This window comes from Meriones unguiculatus, chromosome 6, assembly GCF_030254825.1.
Source record: "Meriones unguiculatus strain TT.TT164.6M chromosome 6, Bangor_MerUng_6.1, whole genome shotgun sequence".
NCBI classification, from domain to species: Eukaryota; Metazoa; Chordata; class Mammalia; order Rodentia; family Muridae; genus Meriones; species Meriones unguiculatus.
This window is the reverse complement of record NC_083354.1, coordinates 24,950,807-24,977,181: the sequence shown is the minus strand read 5'-3', so window position 1 is coordinate 24,977,181 and position 26,375 is coordinate 24,950,807. Positions and strand designations below refer to the sequence as shown.

At 41.6% G+C, this 26,375-nt stretch overlaps 1 protein-coding gene and 1 pseudogene across 1 annotated transcript in view; one reads left to right on the top strand and one right to left on the bottom strand.

Annotated features, from left to right (window-relative positions):
• Positions 1–26,375, bottom strand: part of Iqch (IQ motif containing H) — a 141,078-nt gene that overhangs the window by 26,403 nt on the left and 88,300 nt on the right. Inside the window, exons 12-13 of the mRNA XM_060384935.1 lie at positions 10,294–10,468; positions 308–423 (exon numbers count right to left, since the gene is read on the bottom strand). Of these exons, the coding sequence (XP_060240918.1) occupies positions 308–423; positions 10,294–10,468 (291 nt within the window). The remainder of the gene's footprint in view (positions 1–307; positions 424–10,293; positions 10,469–26,375) is intronic.
• On the top strand, positions 25,873–26,167 carry LOC110565335 (cystatin-B-like; annotated as a pseudogene).

Here is a 26,375-nt window from a genome sequence, read left to right as displayed (position 1 = left end):
GCCTACTGCAGGATGAAGAGATACTTCCGGGGTATTCCTAAATCTGGAAACTAGGGACATTACTCTGTGATGTGGTTGTGCAAGTATGGGGAGGAGGAGGACTTTCTAGGACTAGGTGCTGCTCTGTGGAGCTGCTGTTGTATGGATGCCTGTCCTGTACAACACCTAACCTTCCTCCGAATTCACCCACCTAAAGACCAGCTCTTTGAAGGAGCATCAGTTTGTTAGCCACCTAGATCCTGTACGTATCCTGAAGAACTATAACTCAGGCTCAGCCCTGAAGAACTATAACTATAACCCCTCATACCTCAAGGTCATAGCCAATGCCATGGGCCTTACACATCTGAAGAAAAACATAATAGAAGATTAGCGAGAGATTTTCGTGCTTCAGCTGGGTGGTCATCAATGCATAGCGACTGGTTTCTGGTGACTGGAAAAGCCACAACTGAAAGTTAGACTCTAAAAATTTTTACATCAGTAATTTAACTTTATAGCTACAGATTTGTAGAAAAATTACTAAATAACACAGAAGTGGTAATCCCAGCACAGTTGCAGTGTTATTAATACATTATATTGTTTTGGAACATTTGTCATAACTAAAAACCCAAACTGCTACATTACTATTTCCTACCTTAAGTTCATACTTTATTTGAATTTCCTGAGTTTTCCCCTATTTCCTCCTTCCTGTTTCAGGATCCCATCTTATATTCAGGATCATATTATACTCAGTTATCTTACTTCTTATGTCTCTTAGGGCTTTTATAGTTTTTCGATTCCCATGTTTTTTATGAACTTGACAATTTCGAGGAGTACTGTTAGTTATTTTATAAAATTCCTATTGATTTGTTGTTTTTTTCTGATTTATTTCTCAGGATTGGACTGGAGTACTATGTTTTTGAGACATAAAGGCCACAATATAAACCTCAGTCTTCATCACTTTATCTCAAGGGTCTATGCTATTGTATTTTTCCTAAAGGTCACCTGTTGAAAGATGATCAAGCCATTAGGAGGTATGATTCTGTGGAAGATCCTTAGGTCAGCAATCAATCACCCCCATCAGATGTCCAAAGTACTGGGCTAGTCCACCAGGAAGTGGAGCCTCTAGACTATAAGCTAAATAACCCCCATCTTATCATTATTTCCTCAAAGCTGACTAATGCACTATCAGCATAACATGTTATTGATAGTGTCAGCAAACAGTATATTCACTTCCCATACTATACAGAAGTAAGTCACTTTAGTGTTTACAAAAATCCCCTCTCCAATTTTGGAGTTGGCTAACTGCATTTTCTGTTGGGAAACTGCTACTTTTAAAAATGTTTTTTATTAGCAGATATTAATTATACATACAAATGGGTTTCACTATGGCAATTCCATACATGTACACAATGGATTTCAATTATATTCACCTGTTACTCCTTGTTCCATTTCTCCTTCCCAATGATCTCATTCTTCTTCCTAAGTAGCCCTTCTACTTTTCTCTGTCAGTTGGAGCTGTCCCAGAGACTGGCTATAGAATTTTATATTTTAAATATAATTTGTATATTTTCTAAAACATTTAAAATTTAATCTGCGCAAATTAAAGTAGTTGATGCCAGCAGCTTTGCAGTGCACCGTTTGTAACATGTCATATTTGTCTTGGACAGTCAGCTGTTTCTGTGGGACAACTGGGAATTAGGAGACCTGCATACAGAACCCTGACCAACCTTAGGGGCGTAAAAGATGAATGTTCCTGGCCCAGATCTTGGACTTAGGCAGTCCTGCAAATGCTTGAACTTCTATATCGATTTGAAACAAAAGAAGTCAAAAGAAATGCCAGGGCACAGCTGGCTTTGGGGTTCCTGGGGATCTGTAGGCAGACCTTGGCCTCTGTCTAGGAAGTAGTATGGGACTGAGCTGATCAAGTGCCCATCAGGCAATAGATATTTTTACTCTTCTGGAAGTCTGCTGTCTTTCTTCTTGCTGCCTCTTCCTCTCTGTCAGGCACATATGTCCAAATTCTACAGTCATCTTTTATAGCATGTCTCCCTCCCATTTGACTTTCCATCAACATTTATATCAAACCCTATATGTGAATGCTATCATCAGACCATTGGTAAGGATACTTTTCCCCTAACAAATGTTAGGCCCTCACAGGCTAATCCATTTTGAGTCATGTCTTGCCATTAGGATTGTGCCATCTGTACCTACTAGGACATTTTTATTTTTAAATAGACACACAAAAACATAAATGTTTTTCTTATCAGTGATGTACATGTAATGTTTGATACATGTATGCATTTCACAATATTTAAATCACATGAAGCATTTTTTATCTCCTCAAATATTTATCATTTCTTTATGGTAAAAACTTTCAAAAGTTTTCTTTTGTTATTTTTTTTAATGTGCCATACAAAACTGCTGTTATGTTTCACAATATTGTGGCAACAAGAGCCAGCTAAGAGAAGCTCTGACTGAGCTGGCCAGACTTTACTATGCCATGCTGTGTTATCACCTCCCGTCATAATGAAGGTCCAGAAGCCCAAGCCTTTACACATGGATGTGAGCTGCAAACACAATGGAATTTCCCTGAGCTACTGAATATGTAATCATGTGGTAGTTACCATAAATTCACAAGGTAATTCCACCCAAGGTAATTTTTGTGTTCTAAACTTATCTTATGCTAACTTAGTATACAAATAAGCAAAACCACTATTATGCCACCATCAGTGAGAGAGGAGGGAAAGTACCTGGTAGGCAGATCACCCTCCATACCATGTTTCTTGGTCATAAAGCACAACAAAACAACTCATGGACCAGCTGAATGTGCCTTCTGGATGTCAATAAGAAAACAAACTCTTGTTCCCCCCCCCCCCCCCCCCCGCTTTTCCCAGCCCTGAATGTAAAAATGCATGGAGAGTCAGAAGAGACTCAGGATGTTTGATATGTCTCTTAGTTGTTGCTTCTTTTTCATCATTGTCACATCCTAGCCTATGACTTCATTACTCAGGAGCTCTGGTTAAAAGGGCGCAAGCAGAATTCCACAATGGACAGGACATACGGAATCAGAAATGCAGTGGTTCAAAACCTGGGAGGCCATTGACTATCTGTGTGATTTAACATTTAACGTCTAAATCTGACAATGCACCATGTAAGACTGTGTCTGAAATCTGATAAATCATACCTACTACCCTTGTCAGTATTCCTTTGAAAGGAATCTAGACTATAAGTAAATATAATTTCCGAGGCTGTTCCTTCCTCTACTGGTGGCACCCCTTGTCTTTTGGGATTCTGACCATGCTCACAAGATTTATTGTTTTTCCTCAAACCAAGTTGCTCAGTTTCATTCTCCTACTCAGAAGTCCTCAGGGCTGTTTCCTTGTCTTCAAGCTGAAACCCAGAGCCTACCTTAGTGGGCAAACAGTCTTAGTACACTGCTCTCTCACCCTCTGATTCTTCACCATCCTCTAAAGGAAACATGGTCTCTTCAGACATTCTATGCTTTACAAATGGAGGCCTTCCCTTCCTTTCTCTTCACTGACCACCCTCGTCTGTAAGGCCTGACTAACTTCCATGTATGCATAAAGAGCCTCCTGACCTTAGCAGGCCGTCAGCATCTTGCTGGAGCAGTCACTCTAACGGCACCTGTAGATGGCCTCGTGGGTCTTCTTTGTGAAAGTGTATACTGTGTTCATACATACATTGTGTGTATAAACTGTTCATTTCTAGAAAAAGATGGCTCATGGTTTCAAGTGATTTGATAGGTTCCATATTTCTCTACTTATTCAGTCATTTGTGCTGCCTAGAAAACCATACTTCTTCATGATCACCTAATCCATTCTGTGTCACTGAGCTTGGCTGAGCTCAGACAGATGGGAAGACAATGGTTGACACATACCAGAAAGCAGTTCAGTCACAGGGACATAGCTCTCCTTTGAAAAGAGTGTTCTGAAGCCTCAACTAGGCTTCTTTAGTGAGGAGCTGAAGCTGCCAAGAACCCAAGCCCTGACTCTGAGCCAGTGCAAGGCTGGCTAACATGTTGCAGGTTCGACAGCCTGCGCATTAAACCTTGGCTTCCCCATTTGCTTGCTAAGTAATCTTTAACATGTGCGTGCCTCCTATTAACCCAAATCTCACATCTAAAAATAAACATAATAGTTCCTACCTAATATGCTGGGTTACGAACAAGTTTGTGTGAGGGGCTTAGCAAAGTATGTTTAGGTTAGGCTTGGCACATTGTGTTACTGCCCTCACCCTAAGCTCTGTGGCAGAGCCAGGTGCTGCCCTTAATAAACCTGGAGCTCTTTGCCACTTGATCCAGTTTTCCCCATGCCTCATGTGTTGGATGAGAGATCTTTTGAATTTGCTTCTAGTTGATTTCTTGCTGAGTGTTGACTGACACAGCTGAGTGATGACTGATAAAGTCTTAGGTATGGCCTGCCATAACAATATTACCCCCTTCTAGAATTTTCTGCAACAACAATAAAAACCAGCCTAAGGACATTTTCAAGAAAGGCTGCAGTATGGGGAGATGGGCCTTTCCTGTTTACTCCCAGGCTATGTTTCTCCTAGGTTCTCTTCAGTGTGTGAGGCAAGCCTTTCCACAGACAACCCCATTCTCTAGGACCCACAACATCAAACTTCTAGGGAGACTTTGAGCATTGTTTAGGCTGTTCTAATTTGTAACTAAGGAAACTGAGGCCAAAGCAAAGATCAGAATTCATCATCCCTACTCCCAGACCAACACTCTTCACTCCAAATTCCCCCTGGCTACATCTGGAATGTGTGGGATCTCAGGAAGTTAGTCTCCATGAGAACGAGAAGAAACAGCACACAAAACATCACTGCTAGTCTAGTCTTATTAAGCTACCTTTCTAAATCACAATCTAACAAGAATGCTTCAAGCTAAATAAAAGAAGCCCAGAATACTCTTTTTCACTGGAGAATATAATTTTGCTTCAGCCACAATTTAAATTGATTTAGTTCTGTGCACAGCGTCTGAAGTGTGGAGCACATTCTATTTTCACCATGATACTTGTTTTGACAGTGATGCATTTCAGTTGACATAGCTGAAATCCTTATGTAATAAATCTCTGCCTGAAAATTAATCATGTTTATAATATTCTGAGAATTAATAACACCCATTGCTCAAATCATTAACTTAAAAAAGGAGCTTCCAAAATCTGTTCTCGGCAGTAAGGGACCACAAATAAATGAATGTTTGATAAAATAATCCAAGCAGCAGTTTAACAAGCGTAAACTGGAAGGTGGCTGCAATAACACAGAACTATTGTTTAAGGGTTGGCAGAGGCTGATGAGGTTCTTATCCCAGTTATGAAGCAGGCATCCACATGCATAATGAACTGCTCTCTGAATTATTAATGTGTTGCTTATTTAGCCTCATCTGTCTAGAAGATAATGTATCCTAACTCTAATGAGTGATTGGTTTTGTACATAATTACAGTAGCAGCAGTAGTGGGGAAATATGTGCCTTCAACGAAGGACTTCTAAAAATAAAAGTCATCACATAAACTCTGATGTGGTTGCATTCTATCAAAATCAAACCTGAAGCACTTGAGAATTCATAATGAATTACAGGAGACAGAGTCATTATTAACATCATAATTTAACACAAAAGGTTTTACTTAATCATTCGTTACAGATCATATCTGTTAAAACGTGTATAAATGACTTGGGTTGTTTCAAGATGTTAGCAAAAATGACTTTTTTTTTTTTTTTTATGGCCACTCAGCAACTGTGGTTTGAAAGGTTCAGGAAGAGAAGGAAGGAGTGAAAGCTGACAGAAAATGGTGATTATTTATGCTAATTTTAAAGTTAAATAAAAGTTTAAAAATGATACCTTTGTGTGTGTGTGTACACATGCACACGTGTGCGCACATGCACACGAAGGCGGAGATTGACCCTGAATGTCTTCCTCAGTAACTCTCTTTTTGTGAGGCTGGGTTTCTCCCTGACCTGGAGATTACTGAATCCTAGGCGGCACTGCACACAGATTTTTACATGGGTTCAGGATAGTGAACTTAGGTCTCAGGCTTGTGCAGCAAGCACTGTACTCACCCGTCTCCCCAGCACTCTCTGTTTCTAAAATGTGCATATCTGGGATTTCTCAGACCTTACTTATGCTGTCAAATGTATTTGGTTGGTTGGTTTGCTGGCTGTAAAGGAGTTTGGATCAGGTCATCTCTGAGCAATTCTGAGAGAACAGGCTCTTTGCTCACTTGTTTGTTTGTTTTGTCTCAACACAGCACATTATTAAAGGAATAGAAGCAAACTAGGAGTATTTACTTTACAGTTCTTAGTTTTGAACGTGCTGCCCTCATCAGAGTGGGTTTATTATCACAGAAGCCATCTTTCCACAGCCACCTTCTTGTGTCTTCTCCCTCAGTCTTCACAAGGGGGCTGATTGTGAACCTGCCAATATCAGTGTGTGCACATATTTGGGAAGTTTCATGTTGGCGAAAAACTGTACTGTTGTGTACATGTGTACATGTTTTTTTAAAAGAACCTATTACATGTGTAAATATGCCTGGGGCCTGCACAGACAGCCAGTGGTTCAGGATGGCAGAATCTGTTGTTCTCTAAAGCGCTGTAAGTTTATTCTCATACCAGAAACACAGATAGCTTTTTTTTGGTCATGATTCTGGAAACATTTTATTTCTTAAACATTTTATTTCTTATAATGTTTTCCCGTTTTGTGTAGGCAGTTCCTAAAAGCATGTAATAGTGTTTGTGGGGCCGGATACTGTGGAACTGGGAGGAGCTGGTCTGAAACAGGACTAGGGTTGAATAATGTCCAACCCCGGAAATCTCATCTGATAGTGGTAGGAGTGAGGACCGTTCCCTCTCCTTCCCCTGGACTCCCACCTTTGCCACCCTCGAGGTAGTCACATAGCCTGGTGGACAGGTTACAGGTTTAACATCCTCTCTCCTTACAAGGTCATGTTCAGCAAGCACTGCAAATAACACATTCTCAGCACCTTGGTCCTGGCCAGTAATGTACACTCACCCTGAAAGTCTCTGCCCATTCCCCAAAGATTTAAATAGCCTTTGTTCCTCCCAATTAAAGGAGCTGTTCAATGAAGCCTGCTTTCTGAGGTCTCCATCACCCCCAGCAGTTGCCTTGTTTTCCCTCTCAGGCCACTGATCTGATCACACTGTTAAGGGAGAGCAAGCAGAATAAGAACCTCAAGTCTTCACAGAGTTCCCATTCTTGGCCTATAGCTAGGAGGGATACCTGGAGGCAAGAGGTGGGGAAATGAGGGAAGGTTGTGATTCAAGGTACAACTATTGTTATGGCTCCGCAAAGCTACATTCTGATGTGGCAGCTTGTCTTTGGAAGGTTGTACTGCTACTGTTTTCATCCAGGCCTGGGCCAAGGGCACCACAGATCCTTCTGCCTTTAGGTGGAGACAATTTCCTCATACCCACTTCAGTTCTGCTTCTCAATAGGCAAAGATTAAGGTGATTCCTAGGAGCAAGGCCCCTTGGATGGTACCCCCTGGGAGAACTGGATTGAGATCCATATAGAAAGAAGCCATATGTGCACTCAAGACATCAAGAACCTCTCTAGGATAGTGGAGGAAAGAGTCAAATAAGCCCCTTTAAACCTAGAGGCATGTAGATCTGAAGCTGTTCAGCAGAAAGGTAGGAGATGTCGCCCCAAAAGGCTATGAGATGGGGTCCAATTAATCCTGATAGGCTGTAGACCTGGCTGGTCCTGAATTCACAGAGACACACCTGCTCCTGCCCCCCAGTGCTGGAATTAGAGATGTCTGCCTCCATACCCAGCTGGAATTCTTTATCTGATTAATATATTTGTATGTCAGGTGGAGCTTCATTTTCAGAAGGACAAGAAGCCACTGTTTGAGAAGGCATAAGAACCCCTTTAGGGACAGTCAGGACTACTGGATCTGTACAGCCTCAAATGCACTCTTATACTAAGGACCACCTTGCCCTGTTGACCTTTATTTTTTTCCCCCATGACCTGTTTAGCTAGATCCACAAGCACTCACTCTCTGTGTGGAGACCGACTCTTTATACCCTAGATGCTCTAGTTGGTAAACCTCACCAGCAGCAGGTCTCAAAGCCTGTCATCCCAGTCATGACAAAGGAGACTGTGGTACAGAGAAGCAGATCATGAGGCCTCATTGATGAAGCTAAGAAGATCACAGGAGCCTGATCTTTAGAAATCCTGGGTAGGAAATGAAAGCTCCAGAGCCAGCAATGGCTTACATCTGGTTGAGTCACTGGCCAAAGGAGCTCATGGAAACCCCCAACCATCTCAGGTTATTGCCAAGGGTATTGATTACTCTTCACAACCCAATGGTAAGACCTTATTACATTGAACACAGAGAAGACAAACTGGTGCCAAACTACAGCCTTCACCCCTGCTGACTAGTGTTCATGGTACTGGAAGGTACTCTGCATTAACCTAACTATAAACCCTGCAATGTACAGCCGTGACCTTGCCTGCATGATATGCTGCTGCAACTGTAGCACAAATTTTGTGGGAATAGGCAACCACTCTTTGTATTTAAGCCCATAACTGACAGTTCTCAGGTGGCCAAGAACCTGAAACAGGATAAGTCATGGACCTAGGGAAAAAGCAAATACTGTTGTTCTGCTAAAGGAAAACAACAATAAAATGACTCCTTATGACATTTTGCTATATCCATATACCAGAGCCTCATTCAGCCATCATCATAGAAGCTTCCTTTGCAGTAGATAGGAACTAACACAGAGACCCTCAGCTGGTGAGAGATCTTGTAGCACTCAGTCCTAAGTGGAAATCAAACCCCTCCCCTTACAGGTTCAGGGAACTGTGGGAAGAGGAGGCAGAAAGCTCCTTAAGAGCCTTAGGGGATGGATGACTTCAAGGAAGCAGTGTCTTTTAGACACACAGGACTAATGCACATATGAACTCAGAGAAAATGTGGCAGCGTGGACAGATTCAATCCAGACAGGGTTCCAGTGCTGAGATGGGAAGTAGACTTGGGCTATCTCCGGTTGACGTCCACTTGCAAAGGAAACATTAGTTTTCTCTACTGTAGTCCCACTGGGTACATTTATCACACTCAAGGGCAAGCCCCATTCCCAGAAGGAGATGGCCAGCACAAAACAAACTCAGTGGTATTTTTGTAGGGGTGTGTGTGTGTGTGTGTGTGATATGGCTTAGTTTAGGCATTTTTTGTTTTACTGGTCTTTTGCTTGTCTACTGTGGTTTCTAATTTTGTGTTTTTATGAGTTTTGTGTGTCTGGTTTTGTGTGTGTGTGTGTTTTAATTATGGTTTTGTTTTTGCTTGCCTCTTTGTTTATTTTTCTAAAATAGGGAAAAATAAAGGGCATGAAGTTTGGTAGAGAGAAGGGAAGGATCTGAGAGGAGCTGAGAGAGGGAAAACTGTGGTCAAAAATTATATATGTTCTATATTATATATAATTTAACATATAACATATATAATGGTTTTCAAAACGGGGTTTCTACGTGTAGTCTTGGTTGTCCTGAAACTCTCTCTGTGGACCAGTCTGGCCTTGAACTCAGAGATTCACCTTCTTTTGTCTCCAAATGCTGGGATTAAAGGTGTGTGCCATCATGTCTAACTTAAAACATTTTTTTTCTACTTAGAAAAATTCTGGGTAGGATTAATCTGTGTTTAAATTAACTTTTTACTTTGTAGCAGTCTTCACTGTAGTTTTAGGTAAAGGGAAAGGAGGGAGACAGGAAGTCTTAGGGGAGTTCTAGTGTATTGGTGTGAGATGGTGGGGGCAGGTTTTAAGGTGGCATCTTCATGGAGGCAGAGTGCAGGCAAGATCTGAGGCATTCTAGCAGCTAAAATTATTGTAGCCTAGTTGCTGGCAGGATGTGGGGCAAGGCAAGGCAAGGTAAGTCTTGCCAGCCTGTGGCCTGAGCCTCCAAGAGGATGTTCAGAGGAAGAGACCACACAGTTCTAAATGGCTTCAGCTGAGGACTCAGCAATCAGTTCTAGGTCAAGGAATCGAAGCTCAAATGGAAATGAGGGCTAAGAAAAATAGGGATGAGGGCTGTCAAAAATAGCTGGCTGCTTAGAGAAATATGAAGAGAATTGGGAGGTAACCAAACAGAAAGCCTGTGGCCTCTAGGCTTTCATATTCTGCTTTTCTTCTTCCTGGTGACCTCTCCCGTTTCATGGCAGACTGTTACATTTTTGGACCTTGTTTTTAAATGGCTCATTGACCTGTTTGGGTCTTTATTTTCTTCTCGTTCACTTAGCAGTTGAGTACTGCTGAACGCCAGATCAACAAGAAAGAATCTGCTGCTCACCAGGTCTGCCTGGATGCTAAGGCGCTTCTTTTTCCTTTTTGTGTCTTGAGGAAAGCGGGGCACTTCCAGGGTGCTTAGACTACAATCCAGATGGCCATTGGTCAGGTACAGCGTGAGCTGAGTCATGGCTAGCTGGTCACTGTACGAGAGGCTGAGGCCTGTGGTCCATACCTGGTTAAAACACGAGTCAGAGAGGGGAGGGATGAGATGGGAGAAGAAAGACAGCTACATCAGTCCAACTAGATCAACAGGCCACACTAAACAAGTGGCCAGTGAGATTCTTGGGGTAGATGCCTTTGCCTCTGTTTCTAGATCAAATAGCCGAGGAAAGGAGCTTGTTTCTTGCGTTAGAACATATGTGGTATATAGGAAGTTAAAGAAATGAGAACCCCTGGCCAAGACAATCTAATAGAGCGTTTAGTGAGTTTTGGTTGTTTGCTTGTTTGTTTTTTGGCTTGTCCATCTCATTTCAGAGATGGACAGGGCAAATGTTTTCTACTGAGATTGGATAAAAGCTAAAGAGAGTGGTAACTAAAGTGGAAAAGTGAGTAGAGACAGGGTGCAGTAATAAAGGAGTTTTTCTTGACTTTGGAAAAAATAATATGTCTCCAAGAGTTTTAGTGTGCTCTTACCAGAAAGTTAGAAGAGTGAGGTGGTAAGTCTACCACCATCTTACTTTATCAGCCCACAGAGTCATAGTGCCCTCAACAGTGACCTGGTGCCAACCTCTGGGATTATGAGCAAACTATGATGCAATCAAAATTTAAAGGCTGGAGAAAACAGATAGGTTAGATATACTTACTGTGGGTTTGTAGATATTTGAGTGATGGTTATGAATTTATTTGATGGATATTTACTGAGCATCTACTATGTGCTAAACTGACTGTGACTAAAGTTCCTATGCTACCTTCTCCCTTTCCTTTAAGATTACATGTCATTTCAGACTCCCACAAGATTCTCAGAATCCAGCTTAGCTGAATGCTTAAGGTAGAACATGCAAGTTACTAGAGCCAAAAATATAGAAGGCTAGGCCATGCCATCAAGACAGCATATCCACATATGCTCAGGGACTGACTGCTCAGTGCAATGTGCACTCTAACAATGATTATGGAAGTAGATAGGACAGCCTGGGTTTTCTTGGTGGAGTCCAGGCTGCCTCTGAAGGTGACACTTGAGCTTTAAACTAGTAATAAAGTCATGGTTTGCACGGACCAAGAATATATGGTGTGCCAGGTACTTCAAAGACTTCTCTGATCTTTCCAGTTACATTAAAATACAACATACGCACAGATAAAAACAAACAAACAAACAAAAAACAGGCTCAAGAGGTACCTAAGTCCACACAATAAGTAAGGGGTACACTCAGATTCTAGCCATTTCTGTCTGGCCCTAAGCACACCCTCCTCCCACGAACCTCTGGACAAGAGGACAATGATGCTGTAACAGTGCTCCAGTCAAATGAAAAGTCAGGGTCACAGAGAACAGAACATGTTCTTGTTTAATATAGCCCATGCCATGGAAGTGTCTTGTGGAGAAAACATAAAGTATTGTATTTCTGGAGCATGCTGTAATTAGAAGTAATGCATTTTCACCATAGGAAGTTGGAAACTAACACATTTTCATAAAGATTTGATTAAATATTTTTTCCTCTTAGAAAGCCTACAAGTGCCCCACTCACCAACTCTGTATGTTAAAATACATAATACATCTGCCCTAGAGTGGACTTCTCTCTTACAAATCTAGCAGTGAGTGACTTGAGTAAGCATTGAATGTAAATGGCATCATTATAAGAATATTAAGGGGTCAAGCTGTCAAGGCCCCTTGCTAAACTGAAGCTAATTTCAGGATCATATTCGCACAGTAATCCTCTTTCATAACGGCAAATAAATCACATTTGCAACAATTGTTAAAAACTAACTGCCAAGTATCTGCTGCAGTTGTAAACACCCTATTTGTCAACTTAAATCTTTCCTGCTGTATGGGATTATTGTAAATCAGATGGGGACAGCTCCTGTTCCCTATGAGGAGAAAGTGAACTTGCTGTTTCTAAGTGTTCATTTCCTGGGTTTCTCTTTTCATGCTTTAATGCTCTTGATCAAAAGGAGATGTATATATAAAATATTACTAATACTCTTGTTAGGGATATTGCAATTTTGGTGATAAGGCTTTTGACAGGAGGGCAGCAGAGTATAGGGAAGAGAAGCAAGGAAAGCGCCTGTATATGGCCCTCTCAAGCAGCACACCTTTAGCTAGTACTGATGCTCTCTCAATCTCAGTGGCCTTAAGTGTCAGGCGCAAGCAGTAATACCTGCCATATGGAGCTTCGAAACAAACAGAACACACAAATACATAAAACTGCCTGATAGAGTTGAGTACAAATGTTACTTATGATTACTAAGCATTCCCTTTAAGAGGACAGATTCCTCACTGAACACAGTGGTGCAAGCCCATAAGCTGAATCAATGAGCATCACAAGTTCAAAGTCAGCCTGGACTAACAGTGGGAAATGCTGTCTTTTAAAAAAGATTCTTTAGGAGGAACAGTTTGTGTGCCTGTCAGATGGCACCATTTCCTAACTGGTTTGCCCCACAGGCAGGCTTTGGGCAAGGCTGCTATTACTCCAGCTCTTTTTTACTGGTGAGGGTACTGAGATCTAAAAGCTGCTTCACAGTTTGCCTGAGATGGTAGAGCATGGCCAGCTCTCTGAGTTTTCTAGAGCTCAGTATTTTTGCTCCCCAGGCTGCCCTAACTCCTTGGTTCTGAAAGGAAATGAAACACATTTCCCTCAGCAGCAGGCTTGCCTGATCTGCTCAGATAATTGTTCTGTTCTCCATCTGGTTTTCCCTGCTGAAAACATTGCCCAAGGCATGCTTGTTTGTGTACAGGGGTTCCAAAATCCCCCTCTAGATTGTTAGCCCTAAGGGGGAAGCTGCTAAGTCTTTGTCTTCCTGAGGCCCCCAGTGTGTGGGGTACGGTTGGTGAAGTAGGGTGCATCCACTATTCCAGTCCCATATTGTGCCCGCCTCTGGGACCTCCTGGGGCCGAGTCCAGCTTCAGATCAAGCACATAGCCAGTCCTCTGCGCCTCCTTGGTGCCTGTCCCATGTTCTCACTGCATCTTAACTTGATCTAACTTTTAAATTTAAAATTTAATGTTAACTCTAAAAACTTCCAGCTCCCTGCAGTGGATACCCCTGTTACAAGCAAACCATGACAGTGGCCTGTTCAAAAAGCACTCTGAGAAGGGATAAGGGCAATGTCTAGGGGTGATTTTGACATGACTTGCTATGATGGCTTGTAATGACTAGATTGATGGGTTAATTGATTAGATTTGAAGGTAAGGGTAGGGAAGGAAAGACTCTTTAAAAAAACACCCAATACAATCAGTTTGCTTTATAACTGGAGCAGCTCTGGCAGAGGTGGTAAGGTGGTTCTCCTTGGATCACAGCTAAGCATCAAAGGTGCACAAGGTCTACACGTCCTATTTCTCATCAGAAATCACTTGATGATAATAGTTCACTTGATGATTTTAAAAATAAATTTGCTGAAAATAATATGAATGCTAGGGAAACTCAAATCAAGGTATCAAGAACACAACACAAAAATATTCACTGCAGCATTACTTATAATACTAAAAACTTACAACTGTCTAGCATTTGAGCACTAGATAAGAAAATTACAATGTAACCAAGTGATGGGATGGTGTGTGATACTATATGAGAGATGATGGTTGTGAATAACGTGATGATATAGTGTGCACAGAAAAGAGGATAAGAAGTTATGTAAGCAATATGACTTGAGCTTTGCAAAAATAATATGTACACAAAAAGACTAGACGAGAATATTAGAACATGTTAACCATCAGTGTCAATATTAGCAGAATGATAACTGCACTTTCAAGGATATTCTCAGACATTCTCAGAATATGCACTATCTAACAGGGTAGCTGCCAGCCACATGTAATGTTGTTGGTACAAACTGAGGTGTGCTGTTAATGGAAAACACATGCTGGACCTCCAAGATAGAGAAGGTAAGGAGGAATGTAAACACCTCACAAATATTATTTTATTCATTAGAATGCTGAACTACTCTGGTTATGATGGGTTAATTAAAAAATGTTAAAATTATTTTTTATCACTTTGTTAACTTGTAAAAATGGGGTTCCTAGGAAATAAAAGTTATGCATATGGCTTAACAATCTCTAGTCCATTGCAACTTCACCAAAGAGGAGGGTCCAGTATGGGGAAAGGAGGCCCTACCTTTCCACCTCCCAGACTGCACTCTGCCTGCATTTCGAGAACCAAGACAGGCCAGAACTGTTCTGTTCTCAAGTTCTTTGGGATGACAAGGCAATAACATGTTCCTGTGAGATAAAGGGCGGGAGAGAGACTTAATAAAAAGCCCTTTTTGCCTGAGGTGTTCTGGGCAGATGGAGGCCGCCTGCTCACCCCTGCTGCTTCTGCCTCTTTCTGGTGACAGGCAGGATGGATGGATGGTAGAGCATGCAGATGTGGGCAGCTGGGCTTTGGTTCTGCATTCTGTAATTATCATCAAGTGCAAGAAGAGTTTCATGGCAAAGAGTTTTTTTCTTGCTTCTTGCTAGCCTTCTTTTATGAGCATCAGGGTAAGAATGTGACTGAGGGACTAGTTTATAGATTATATAATAGTCATTGAAGAACCAGAATTTGTGAGCTTCAAGAATCTACAGATGTTTTACAAATTCATGTTAATACTTTCATCCCCTTTTCTTCTCTATAGGGAAATTGAGGCTCTGAGAAGTTAACAGGTTAACGGTCCAAGCTGATGCTATCAGTGTCTGAGACATATTTTTGTAATCCATAACTAAGTCACCTCTTTGTGTCATTTTTCTCTTGACTAGTCACTGGAGATTGTGATCCAGGTAGACCTTCCCTTCATTGCCCTCAGGTATGTCTATGAGGCCAACTAGGGAGTGTAAAGATTTACCACCTGGTGGGAAAAAAATTTTTTAAAAGACTTATTCTCCAAATTAGCCAATGAGATACACCACTGAGAATTCACCCACTGGCACCAGGCCTTCAAAGGAAACTGATGTATGACCATTCTCCTCAGCAGCCTGTTTGGCTGAAGGATGTAGGAATGAACTTCCTTACCCACGCTTTTGTTCAGATTTATGGTTCTAAGTCTGATGGGAAATATATTATTGTACCATTTGATTCTTCCTAGAGAAAGGCCAAGCCACCTGTCTGAACCATGGGCAGCACAGCAGTGGCCAAGCTTAAGAAGCCAGATTATATGTCTAGCACCTTTGGGGCTAGAGTAATCCAGCTGTGGGTAGGCTGTGATGCTTATGTTCTCCTGGTTCACTAAGAGGTGAGCAAAGGACTTATTTCCTACACACAGTTATAGAGGCTGGGACTTTGTGGGAAGGTGTTGAGCAGAGAGAGATGACAAGGTCCAGTGCCTATTTTTGAAAAGTTGATATACAGTAAGAGAAGGACCATGAATGGCAAGGACGAGACAGGGAGCCCAATTAGGATGACACAGCCATAGTTTGGGTGATAGACGGCAGTAGAAAGACAAGTACAGGAACCATTAGGGGTAGAAGGACACAGATACATTTCAAAATCAGGCCCCAAAGGACATACTGATGGGTTTGATGTAGGACATGAGACAAAGAGAAGATTCAAAGATATCTCTGATTTTTCTAGAAAATATAAGGATTATTTCCTGGTAGGCCAGATTGAGGACTAGTTAGAGGGTAAAATCCAGGCTTTAAGTTTAGGCATGTTCAGCTTGAGATACATCTGTTGGACAGTGTTCTCTTCTTTCTCACTCTGTTTCAGGAGTTGGGCCACACTGTAGGCTTAAAGACAGGTGCCCTGGTAAGGAGGCAACTCATCTCTGATGTCATTTTTGAGCATGGAGACCAGGATTTCCCTGGGAATACAGGTGAGACCTATAAAACCTGAGGCCTTATCTAAAAGACTGTGGTAGAGGCAAGTCATCCTGCTTGTCAGCATGGTTTGGCCAAGATGCACTAAGCTCGAGAAGGATGGAACAGATGCATAGGACATGGGAGTGTTGGCAGCTGAGGGTGAAGAGGACTTAAGAGGATGGTAGTTTAAAGGAAGCAAGTGGATAGAGACCTCTGCACCAGAGTTACAAGGACTTGCTGAGGGTGCCAGACTCACCTCTGCTATCTGTGGTCTTGAGCAATTTTGTTCTCTTTCTCAGGGCCTACTTCCTATTAACACAGGCAAAGGCCGTGGCTGCAGCGTAACAGTGGAGTACTTGCAATAGCACACGAGGCCCTAGGTTCAGTCTCTGGTACTGTCCAGTCAAGCCAAACACAACGGGCCTAATGGCATGGTCCCTGTGGTCTGTTGTGAAGGGACTGCAGTAAGATCGTGTGTGAGGCTATTACTGCAGGGGTCTGGCAAAGCCAAGTCTGCTTAGGGCCATGATCCTTCTTCCTGTAAGACTGTGGTAACACCAGAAGAGTCAGGGCAGAGGGAGGTCTCCATTATTAGACTCATACTTTGATATACTTGCCGGTGTCTCAGAGACAGGGAGCAGAACAGGCCCCAGCATCCCTGTAAATGTGAAAGTTTTTGTTCTCCTTGGCATAGTAAAGTAAATGACATCTCTTCCCCATCTTGGATCATTAAAATCCAAGGCAGCATTGAGTTGTCCATGTGATAGATATACCTGACACTTAATTTTTAAAAACGTGGGTGACCACACTGAAGGAATTTTCAATTATTAAACTATTAATATGATTGTGATGTTTAGTAAGAGTTGTTTGCATAACATTAAAATATATCAGTAGGCAGACGGAACAGTTGCCTCTTGGCCTGTTGCCATCTAGTGGCAATTGCTGGGATAGCCCAATGTCATCTAGAAGTCTCTCTGAGAGATGGGACAGTCACCTACCAGATTACCTGCTCAACAATGAAAACTTCTGGAGCGCACCCCGGAGTCCTACCCTATGCTCCTTTTAATATGGTTTGCCCTTAGGGCAGAACAAACCACAGCTGAATATGGCAGTCTTTAAGCAAAGCATCATCCATGGACATCATCTGCCCTGCTTAGGGCCTTATTTGGGTTTTTTTTTTTTTGGCCATTATACATATGCACATTTTAATATATAAAGATAGAAAAATATTAACAAATAATCAACAAGAAAGATGAAGTACAAAATCCAACAAATAATTTAAAACTATTGGATTCATTTGATACATATTAATTATCTGTACAATATATAGCATTATTCTTTTTTTCATAATTTATTCATTATATATCCTGATTGAAGCCCCCTCCCTCAACTCTCCCCAGTCCTACAGTCCATCTCTTTTCCCTCCTATCCCCTTCCCCTAGTCCACTGAAAGGGGGAGTTCTCCTCCTCTGCATCTGCCTGTAGCTTCTTAAAGTCTCATCAGGACTGCCTGGATCCTCTTCCTCTGTGGCCTGGTAAGGCCACATCACCAGGGGAGAGTGATAAAAAAGCAGGCAACCAAGTTCATGACAGAGTCAGTCCCTGCTCGCCTCCCTCAGAGAGCCACATGGAGACTGAGCTTTCGTTCTTATAGTTTATAGAGAGAGGCAACAAAGCATCTGGGTCCTGACTCTCAGCAGGCCAGGCCAAGCAACCATCATGCCTAGGACCTCTGTGACTTTCAAAGCTTAAATATTTAGATTTTAAAAATACTTAATGGCAGCTGGGTGTGGTGGTGTATGCCTTTAATCCCAGCACTCAGGAGGCAGAGACAGGTGGATTTCTGTGAGTTTGAGGCCAGCCTGGTCTCCAGGTTGATTCTAGGTCAGCCAGGGCTACACAGGAAACCCTGTCTTGAAAACCAAACCAAACCAAATCAAACCAAACCAAAAAATGTTAATGGCTTCCAAGTATGAAAATTTGGAATGAAATAACACCAAATGTTTAAAAAGTGTCCACAAAGTAGAATATTTAAGTCAAGTGTAACAAAACTCTTTAAGAAGTAATGCTTGATCAGATTCCATTAGAGAGCATTTGGACACACTTGACATGATGAGGGCACACTGTGAGTGCCGGGGCTCTGAGACAGTTCTAGGGCCTCATCCTCCCACCCCCTCACTTTATGAGAACCGTGTGTGTGTGTGTGTGGCGGGGGGTGATTTGCTCAGGTCCTGGAAGTAAAAAACTGACTGGGAGTGAAGCCCAAGTTCATAACCCTTGTCTCACACATCTGTGACAACCTGGTTACCAGCATTAATAAACCAGCTTTCTTTGTGATGTCAGAAGCTTCTCTGTCACTTTAGAAATTCTTTCAGGATCTGCTGAAATCATACTAGAAATTGATTTGGTTAGCTAAAATGAGAAAAAAAAGTTTAAGCCTGCACAACAGCAGCAGCAGCAGCAGCAGCAGCAGCAGCTACATGTGTTTTTCACTTAAACAAACAAACAAACAAACAACAAAACAATTTAAAATATACCCTTGCATTTTGTTTCCTATTGCAAGTTTCTTCTGTCAACACAATTTATGATCCTTGTGTTATTAAAAGCTGATGGCCTAAAGCCCTCACAGTGGCTCACGCCTGTAATCCCAGCACTTGGAGAGGCAGAAGCAGGCAGATCTCCGTGAGTTTCAAGGCCAAACTGGTTTACAATGCAAGTCCAGGACAAACCCCTCACGAAAAACAGAAAACAAAACAAAAAAAATCAAACCAAACCAAAACCAACAGAAAACCTCCGATGGTCTAATTGTTATTACTTATAACCTTAGTGTACAGAATTACACACTCAGTTTTTTTTTTCTGTTTAAGTATTTTCTTGCTGCCTTATGGTTTTTTGGAAGGTCATTTTCTTATTTGGACATTGAACACCAAACACTAATAAATGTGAAAATCTAATTTTTGTACCCAATTTTTATAGGACCAGTGATTGTCTGTCCCTCCATGTGATTCAGCATAGAAACCCCACATTGCACATGGTGCCTTTTGACATTCAAGCTGTAAGCCTCAGGACTGATGACTGGCTTCTCTGAGAAGTGGTCCTTCTGTGCTTAAATGACCTCTACAAGGCTTTTTGTGGAGTTTTCAAAGCAGAAAAGCTCTTGTATAGCAGAAAGGGTTCCTGTGTGTAGTCCTTGTGGGCATGGAGGGCTTTTGTGCAAAGCAAGGTCTTCTCTGGGTGAGGATGAGAGCACAGCACAGGCCTCAATCCCACAATGCATTCCAGCACAGTCCCTCTTTCTTCCTAGTAAATCATAATCTCCCATAAATAATAATGGTGGTTGCAGACGACGTAGGCAAGAAACATGCATTGTGAAAGTGATGGCTTTGCAGCTGATTTATTAGTCCAGCTGCTGTAGAGCCTAGGAGCAAGGCTCTGAAAAGGAAGAGACATCACTGGAGCAGAGTACATGCCACAGTTCAGAGTTCTTGATGCTAAGTCAAAGGCTGGCTTATTTATGTTTGAGCCATTCCTAAAGAAGAGAATGAGACTAAGAACAGAGGCTGTTCTCCATTTCTGTATCCTGACAACACCTAGCATGACGATCCTGAGAGAAGTACACTTTCACTGGATGAGTAAACTAAATAAATATCTTAGTTAAATCCTCAAAAGTTACACTTACACCATCTTTATTCTGTGACCCATTGATTCCAGTAGTGGGCATATAACCAAAAGAAAGGAAAACATATTTCTGCAAAAGAATGAATGCTCAAAGCAAAGATCATTTTCTTTCTATCTCTGAGAAATAGTTAAGAACAAAAGCCCAGAGCAAACAACTGAGCTCTGTGTCTGCCATAACTCTGCCTCTGGCAGTCAGTAGTTAAGAAGGGTCAGGGCTCAAACAGCTTTGTGTCAGCCAGGCTCTTTCATTAAAAGGTACAAGCAGCTAATACCCTTTAACTGGTGGCAAAACAAAATGTGGTATAGCCACACAATAGAATACTACTGAACCATAAAAAGCAATGATTGGCGCGACCAACACCTGCCTCCACATGAGTGAACCTCGAAAACATTGAGAGTAAAAAAGAAGTAGCAAAAGACCACCCATTGTATGAGATGCCTAAGACAATGAAATCTGCAGGGACAGAAAATTGTTCCTCGTGGCTAAGGGGAAACAACTGCTAATGGTTCTGTACCCATTTTGGTGGGGAGTAAAATTAGATAGTGGCGATGGCTGTGCAAGTCTGAGTACATGTAAAACTATTAAATGTCTTCTTTGAAAAAGTGACCTTTATGGCATCATGTATATCCATAAAGCTGCTGCCCGTGCACACAGCCCAGTCTTCAGAAGGCCCACTGTAGTATAGACAACTGCACAATCCATGTGTCCCTAATTTGAATGTGGTTGAGTAAAAATGATAACTCAATCAAGAGATCTGTGATAAACCACAGCTCAAATGACCTCCTGGGTCTACTCTCGGTACTCTTCAAGTCAGAACCTTATAAAACTTTGCTCTGTGTGACCAACAAATATCCACCACACATACTAAAGCTAACCAGTGACCGGCCCCTGGGTGACGGGTTTGTCAAAGTCAGCCTTTGGAGGCTGGTTGTCCGGAGGTGAGTCAGGATTTTGCTTTGCCTTTGCTGCCCAGAGTCTTGTGTTGGAAAGAGTAAGTATCCTATCAAGACACTATGTCTTTTTTTTTTTTTTTTTTATGGCTCTGGTATTTAGGAAACTTTCTATTTAATTTCATGGAGGACAGACTGCAGCAGCAAGGAAATACGGGAACGGAAAGAAAAAGGGAAGTGGCTGTAGCCTGAGGGCTGTTCACTGGAAGGCACCGTGTCACTTTCTCATCCTCACAGCAGCAGTGTGAAGTTGATGTCAAATGTGTGTCCAATATGAGTGGAAATGGAGGCTCAACGATTCTGGAAAGGGTGCTCTCAGCTCCCAGCTAAGGCAGGGCTGGGTGAAACAGCCAGAGCCCAGGCTTTCTCTGCTCTGCTTGATCCTGGTGATGACACAGCTTAGAGAAGTCATGTCAGGAAGCTCCACTCATTACTGCATAGTGCCATGGCCAGAGGGTCCCCAGTTTACTGTGGTGTCCGGGGAGTCACTTAACACCCTCTGCCTCACTTTCTCACCATTTATCTGTAAAGCGCTTTGGGAATGTATTTTTTTCCAGAAATGGTAAGGACAGAGGATGCTGTCCGAGGCTCCTGCCTCAGATCAGTAACTCCTGAAGCTCTTTCCAGAAGTGTGTGGGTGAAACTGGAAAACATTCCAGTAGATCCCCCACTGACTAAAAGTCACCTTGGCGTTTCACCTGAGTTAGTGTGTCTGAGTCTTTCTTTTCCACCTGCCTTTCCTGGGTTCTGCTGCATGTTAAGCCTCTGGCTGCCAGAGGCTGCTTTTAACTGAGTGCCTCTCTGGAACCATTGATCCCTGAGCAAACAGAACTAACCAGAGGAAGGGATTTTCCACCCTTCCTCTTTTCTACCCCCTTTTTTTTCTCTACTACTGTTCTACCGATTCACTGCACTGTCTCTTAATGTGTTATTTCATCTCAGGAGAATACACCAGAAGGCTCTCAATTACAGCAGCTAAGTATCAAGTCTGAGTTTTAACTGTTTTTGCCCACTAATTGTTTTACATAGAAAGCAATTGTGAAATTCCTTTTTTTTCATATTTCCTTCATATTTTTTCATCCATTGATGTTTACCCCCAAAAAGTCAAGGTGGCATATTCTTTCATATATGCTAGGTCTTAGTGTGACTAGAAGTTTCACATTGTTATTTGTTTGAAAACTGTCTGTTTCTTGATCTTTAGAAATGACTTCATGTTCTGCAAGTAGCTGTCACAGAGGGTAGGGCTCTGCTGCAGTGCTAAGAGTAAGCACGTGCTTCTCTCATGTGCAGGGAACGGTTCAGTTATCTGACCAGGAGCTAGTTAGCCTTAGGCGAGCTCAGCTTTCTGCATCATTCTGCCTTCCTCTGCTTTCCTTAAAGAGGGGGTGGATTTCATTAATATGTTTGGGTTTGTTTTTTTAAAGGTTCCTTATTATGGCAGAACAGGCTTCAGTGGTTGGCTTAATATCATTTATGTACTTAGAAATTGGTACAGAAACTTAGAGAGGTTAAGTATATCTTCCAGGTCAGCTAGGACTGTGACATGATGGGCAGATCGGCTTCTCAGGAAGGGAGTCTTTTTATTTGCTCCTAAGAATTTGGATCCAACAGGCAGTACAGTAAATCTTATGTTTAAGAAAGTGAAGTATATGTTGAAAGGAATATACATATTGTTAAAACATTTCTATTTATGCAAAAGATTCATGTAATTTTATAAAGGTTTTAAGTGCTGTGATAGACCGTACCAGCAACAGATGCTCAACCACATGTTTACCTAGTTGTTTTCCTGGGAAGTCACGGACTACCTGATATTTTATTCTTAAAACATCATACCAATGCTGCCACATTTTAAGTTAGCTCAAGTTAGTTATTACTAGAAAAACATAAATAATTCAAAATAACTGAAGGGCTCATAAAAACAAATACTGCTAATAAAGCTACAAGATTTTGTTAAAGGAGCCCCTTCAGAATTCCAGGCTCTTGTGCCACTTCTTGTTCTTTTTCTGCAAAGACAGATGGTGTCAGTAATTGCCTATATATTTAATTAAGTTAAAAAGCTACACAGTAAAGACTTGGAAAAAAACCAGGAAATTTTGTACTATGAACAAAGAAAGCAAAGGAGCAGACACTGGTAACATAAGACAGCATTCGCACGCAATAATGCTCAGATACCCATGTGTACCAGAGTGTGGGCTGCCTTTCCCTCATATAAGAACGATGATAAAGCACATGCTGCAAACACCAACTGCAGCACTTTTATGTCTGGACCAGCTGAAGGGGAATGATCCATCCTGTTGTGGCTCTACCATTTGACATAACACTTGAGTCACCTCCATTTTGACCTCATACTTGAGCAGTTGCTCTAAACCCTTCTTACATGATTTTCCTAGGATTTCTCACCTAGCGGGCTGGCTAATCATTGTGAAATTATTATGGGGTGGGGGAGCAGCAGCTACTTGTAGAAAGTGGCTTGGGAAACTAACTTAACCATTCTTGTGGGTGTCTGTTTTCAATGTTCCCATCCCATGAATCCACCTTCTGGCTTAATGGCAATATGGTGCTCCCAGCTGTGGTAGCGTGCATGGGCTGCACATTTAAACTCTTAAAGCTTAAAAATGGCTACCACAACACTGATTTTATTCCATTTCTCTTAGTCATTAACATTTAACGATTACCTTATGTGCCGAGCACAAGGATGGAATATATTAACAAAAATAGGAGATGTGTTTTTCTGGATTGAAGCTGTTCAACTCAATTCAACAAGCATATTGAGGAAATGCAAGAGAACAGACATTTTCTGTGGTATGTGTTTGGGGGCCATGGTGCTTACACAGTCATCATCAAGCCTGTGTAGAACCACACTGTTTGCTAGGAAAGCTCTCTGGCTCCGCAGTCACAAAAGCCATGGTGGGAATCCTGAATTAGCCACTTCCTACTTGTCTGATCCTGGATATGGCATGGTAGTCTTGGTTCCCTCATTTGTAAATTAGGGATAATAATTTACAGTGGTTATTAGAATACTTATTCTGACCATTGGTACTACACCTCATCTCTAAGACACTAGATGATCAAGCAGCAGCTAAAAGAGAATTAATTAAGGTAGGTTTCCATGAACAGTCAAATTTTAAAGGAAGGGAATTAAAAATTAGCATATTAACAAACAAGAACTGAAAGGCAAGTTGGGATGAAGGTAGATTGTGAGGTAGGGCAAGAATACAATTGTTGAAAACGGAGTCACCAATCCTGTGTGCTTTAGAGAGTCCTATGGATATGTAAATAAAACCCACAAATAGTGCCATATTTATTGCAGGAGGAAATGGTTCACGCTGTTTGAAAAAATAGATAAGACCTGAGGTAGATTATCCTGTGTGTCACCACTCCAACATTATGGTACAGAAAAAAAAAAAAATTAAAGTTTGAGTGTTAAGGACAGTTTTGTAGAGCCCATTGAACAGCAATGGACAACCTGACTTAAAAATGGGTAGGAAACTTCTTTTGTAAAGAAGACATACACAGGGCCAATAGACATATGAAATATGTTCAGCTAATGCAATGCACAATGAAACTGTGAGATCCTTCCTTGCACTGGTTAGACTAGCTATTGCCATAGTAAGGGTACGGTCCATTCATTCCTTTGTCTCCATACCCAGGTCCATGTGCTGGATGCTTGGTCCCTAGTGTGATGGAATTTAAGGGTCATGTTCTAGTGGGAGATAAGTAGTCAATGGGTAAACCATCCTCATGAATAGATGAATACTGGTCTTACATACTACAAAGGTTGAGTTCTGTAGAGAGCAGGTAATTTGGGAGTCTGGCATTCCTTCTCAATCTCTTCTTTAAAAAAATCTGTTGTTATCATTATTACATGTGTGTGTTCATGCACACATATATGTGCACACATGATCTATATATACATATATATGAACACTAAGTATTTTTTATATATGGCATGTGAGCCACAGCATGCATGTGGAAGTCAGAGGACAGCTTTATGGAAATGGTTAGTTGGTTCTCTCTTTCCATCTTTTTGTGGGTTCCTGGGTCCAAACAGGCTGCCAGACTTGTACAGCAAGCATCTTTACCTGATGAGCCATCTCTCTGGCTCTTTTGCTTCCTGTTTTACCATTTGAAGGGGAATTTTTAACTAATGTAGATTTCCATATGGAACTGAATTTTGAGACATATTTTGAGGGAAGGAAAGGTGTATATTAACAGGTAATAGAAAGGAAGGAAGGAAGAAAGAAAGGCAAGTGGAAATGAAGACAGTTGTGGGAGGTAGGAAGAGAATGCATGTGTATCTGGGTGTGCTTTTGGCATTGAGATGCCATCCACCACGAGACCTTCACAGGCTAAATGCCAGTTTAGCTCCCGAGCTGCTAGCACTGTTGACTAAGTAAATTTCTATAAGTTACTCAACCTCAGGGTTTTTTTTTTTTTTTTTTGTTGTTGTTTGTTTTGTTGTTGGTGGTTTTTTTTTTTAAATAGCAACACAGAATAGATAGGGCTGGGTATGGCAGCAAACACCTTTAATCCCAGAACTCAGGAAACAAAGGCAGGTGAATTTCTGTCAGTTCCAGACCAGCATGGTTTACATAGCAGGTTCCAGACCAGCCAGGGCTTCCTAGAGAGATTGCTATATTACTACTATAATTACTTTATCCAGCATGGAAAATAGTACAGAGGCTCCTAAGAAGGAAAAAGAACAGAGGGAGTGGAGAGACGGCTCAGCAGTTAAGAACGCTGGCTGCTCGTTTAGAGGACCTGGGTTCAGTTGCCAGCACCACATTGTGGCTTATAACTGTAACTCCAGTTCCAGAGAACCTCTGGCCTCTGTGGGCACCAGGCACACACGTGGTATACATATATACATGCAGGCAAAACACAAACATCAAATAAAAATAAAAAATCATTAGAAATAAATAAAAAAGAATAAAATAAAAATAAACAGATCTTTAGAAATAAGTTTAAAAAAAAAAAACACAGAACTGTCGAGTTCCTCTGTCTGTACCATCCAGCCCACTGTAGCCAAGATGATGTGTGGTACGCCATCTGCCATGATGCCGGCCATGGCCGAGTCACAGGAGATCGCCCACAAGGTGAAGACCCAGCTTGAAGAGAAAGAAAATCAGAAGTTTGATTTGTTTAAAGCTGTATCCTTCAAGAAACAGATAGTGACTGGCCTCAACATCTTCATCAGGTTGATGTTGGTGATGATAAATACATGCACTTGAGGATATTCGAAGCCCTCCCTCCTGAAAACAAGCCTTTGACCTTGTCTTCCTACCAGACAACAAAGAAAAACATGGTGAGCTGACCTACTTGTGATTCTGCAGCCCCTTTGCCAAATACTTCATCTTTTCAATCTGTGTTTGGGATACTACTCTGTGATTGAGGGGGTGGAGTTAGGCAGCTTCTTTTGTGATTCCCAAACTGCATTGTATTTTGTTTTCTTCCAAATAATTATTTTCAGAAAGCTGATTATGATATATAATATCTATATATATAATATCAATATATAATATCTAAATATATA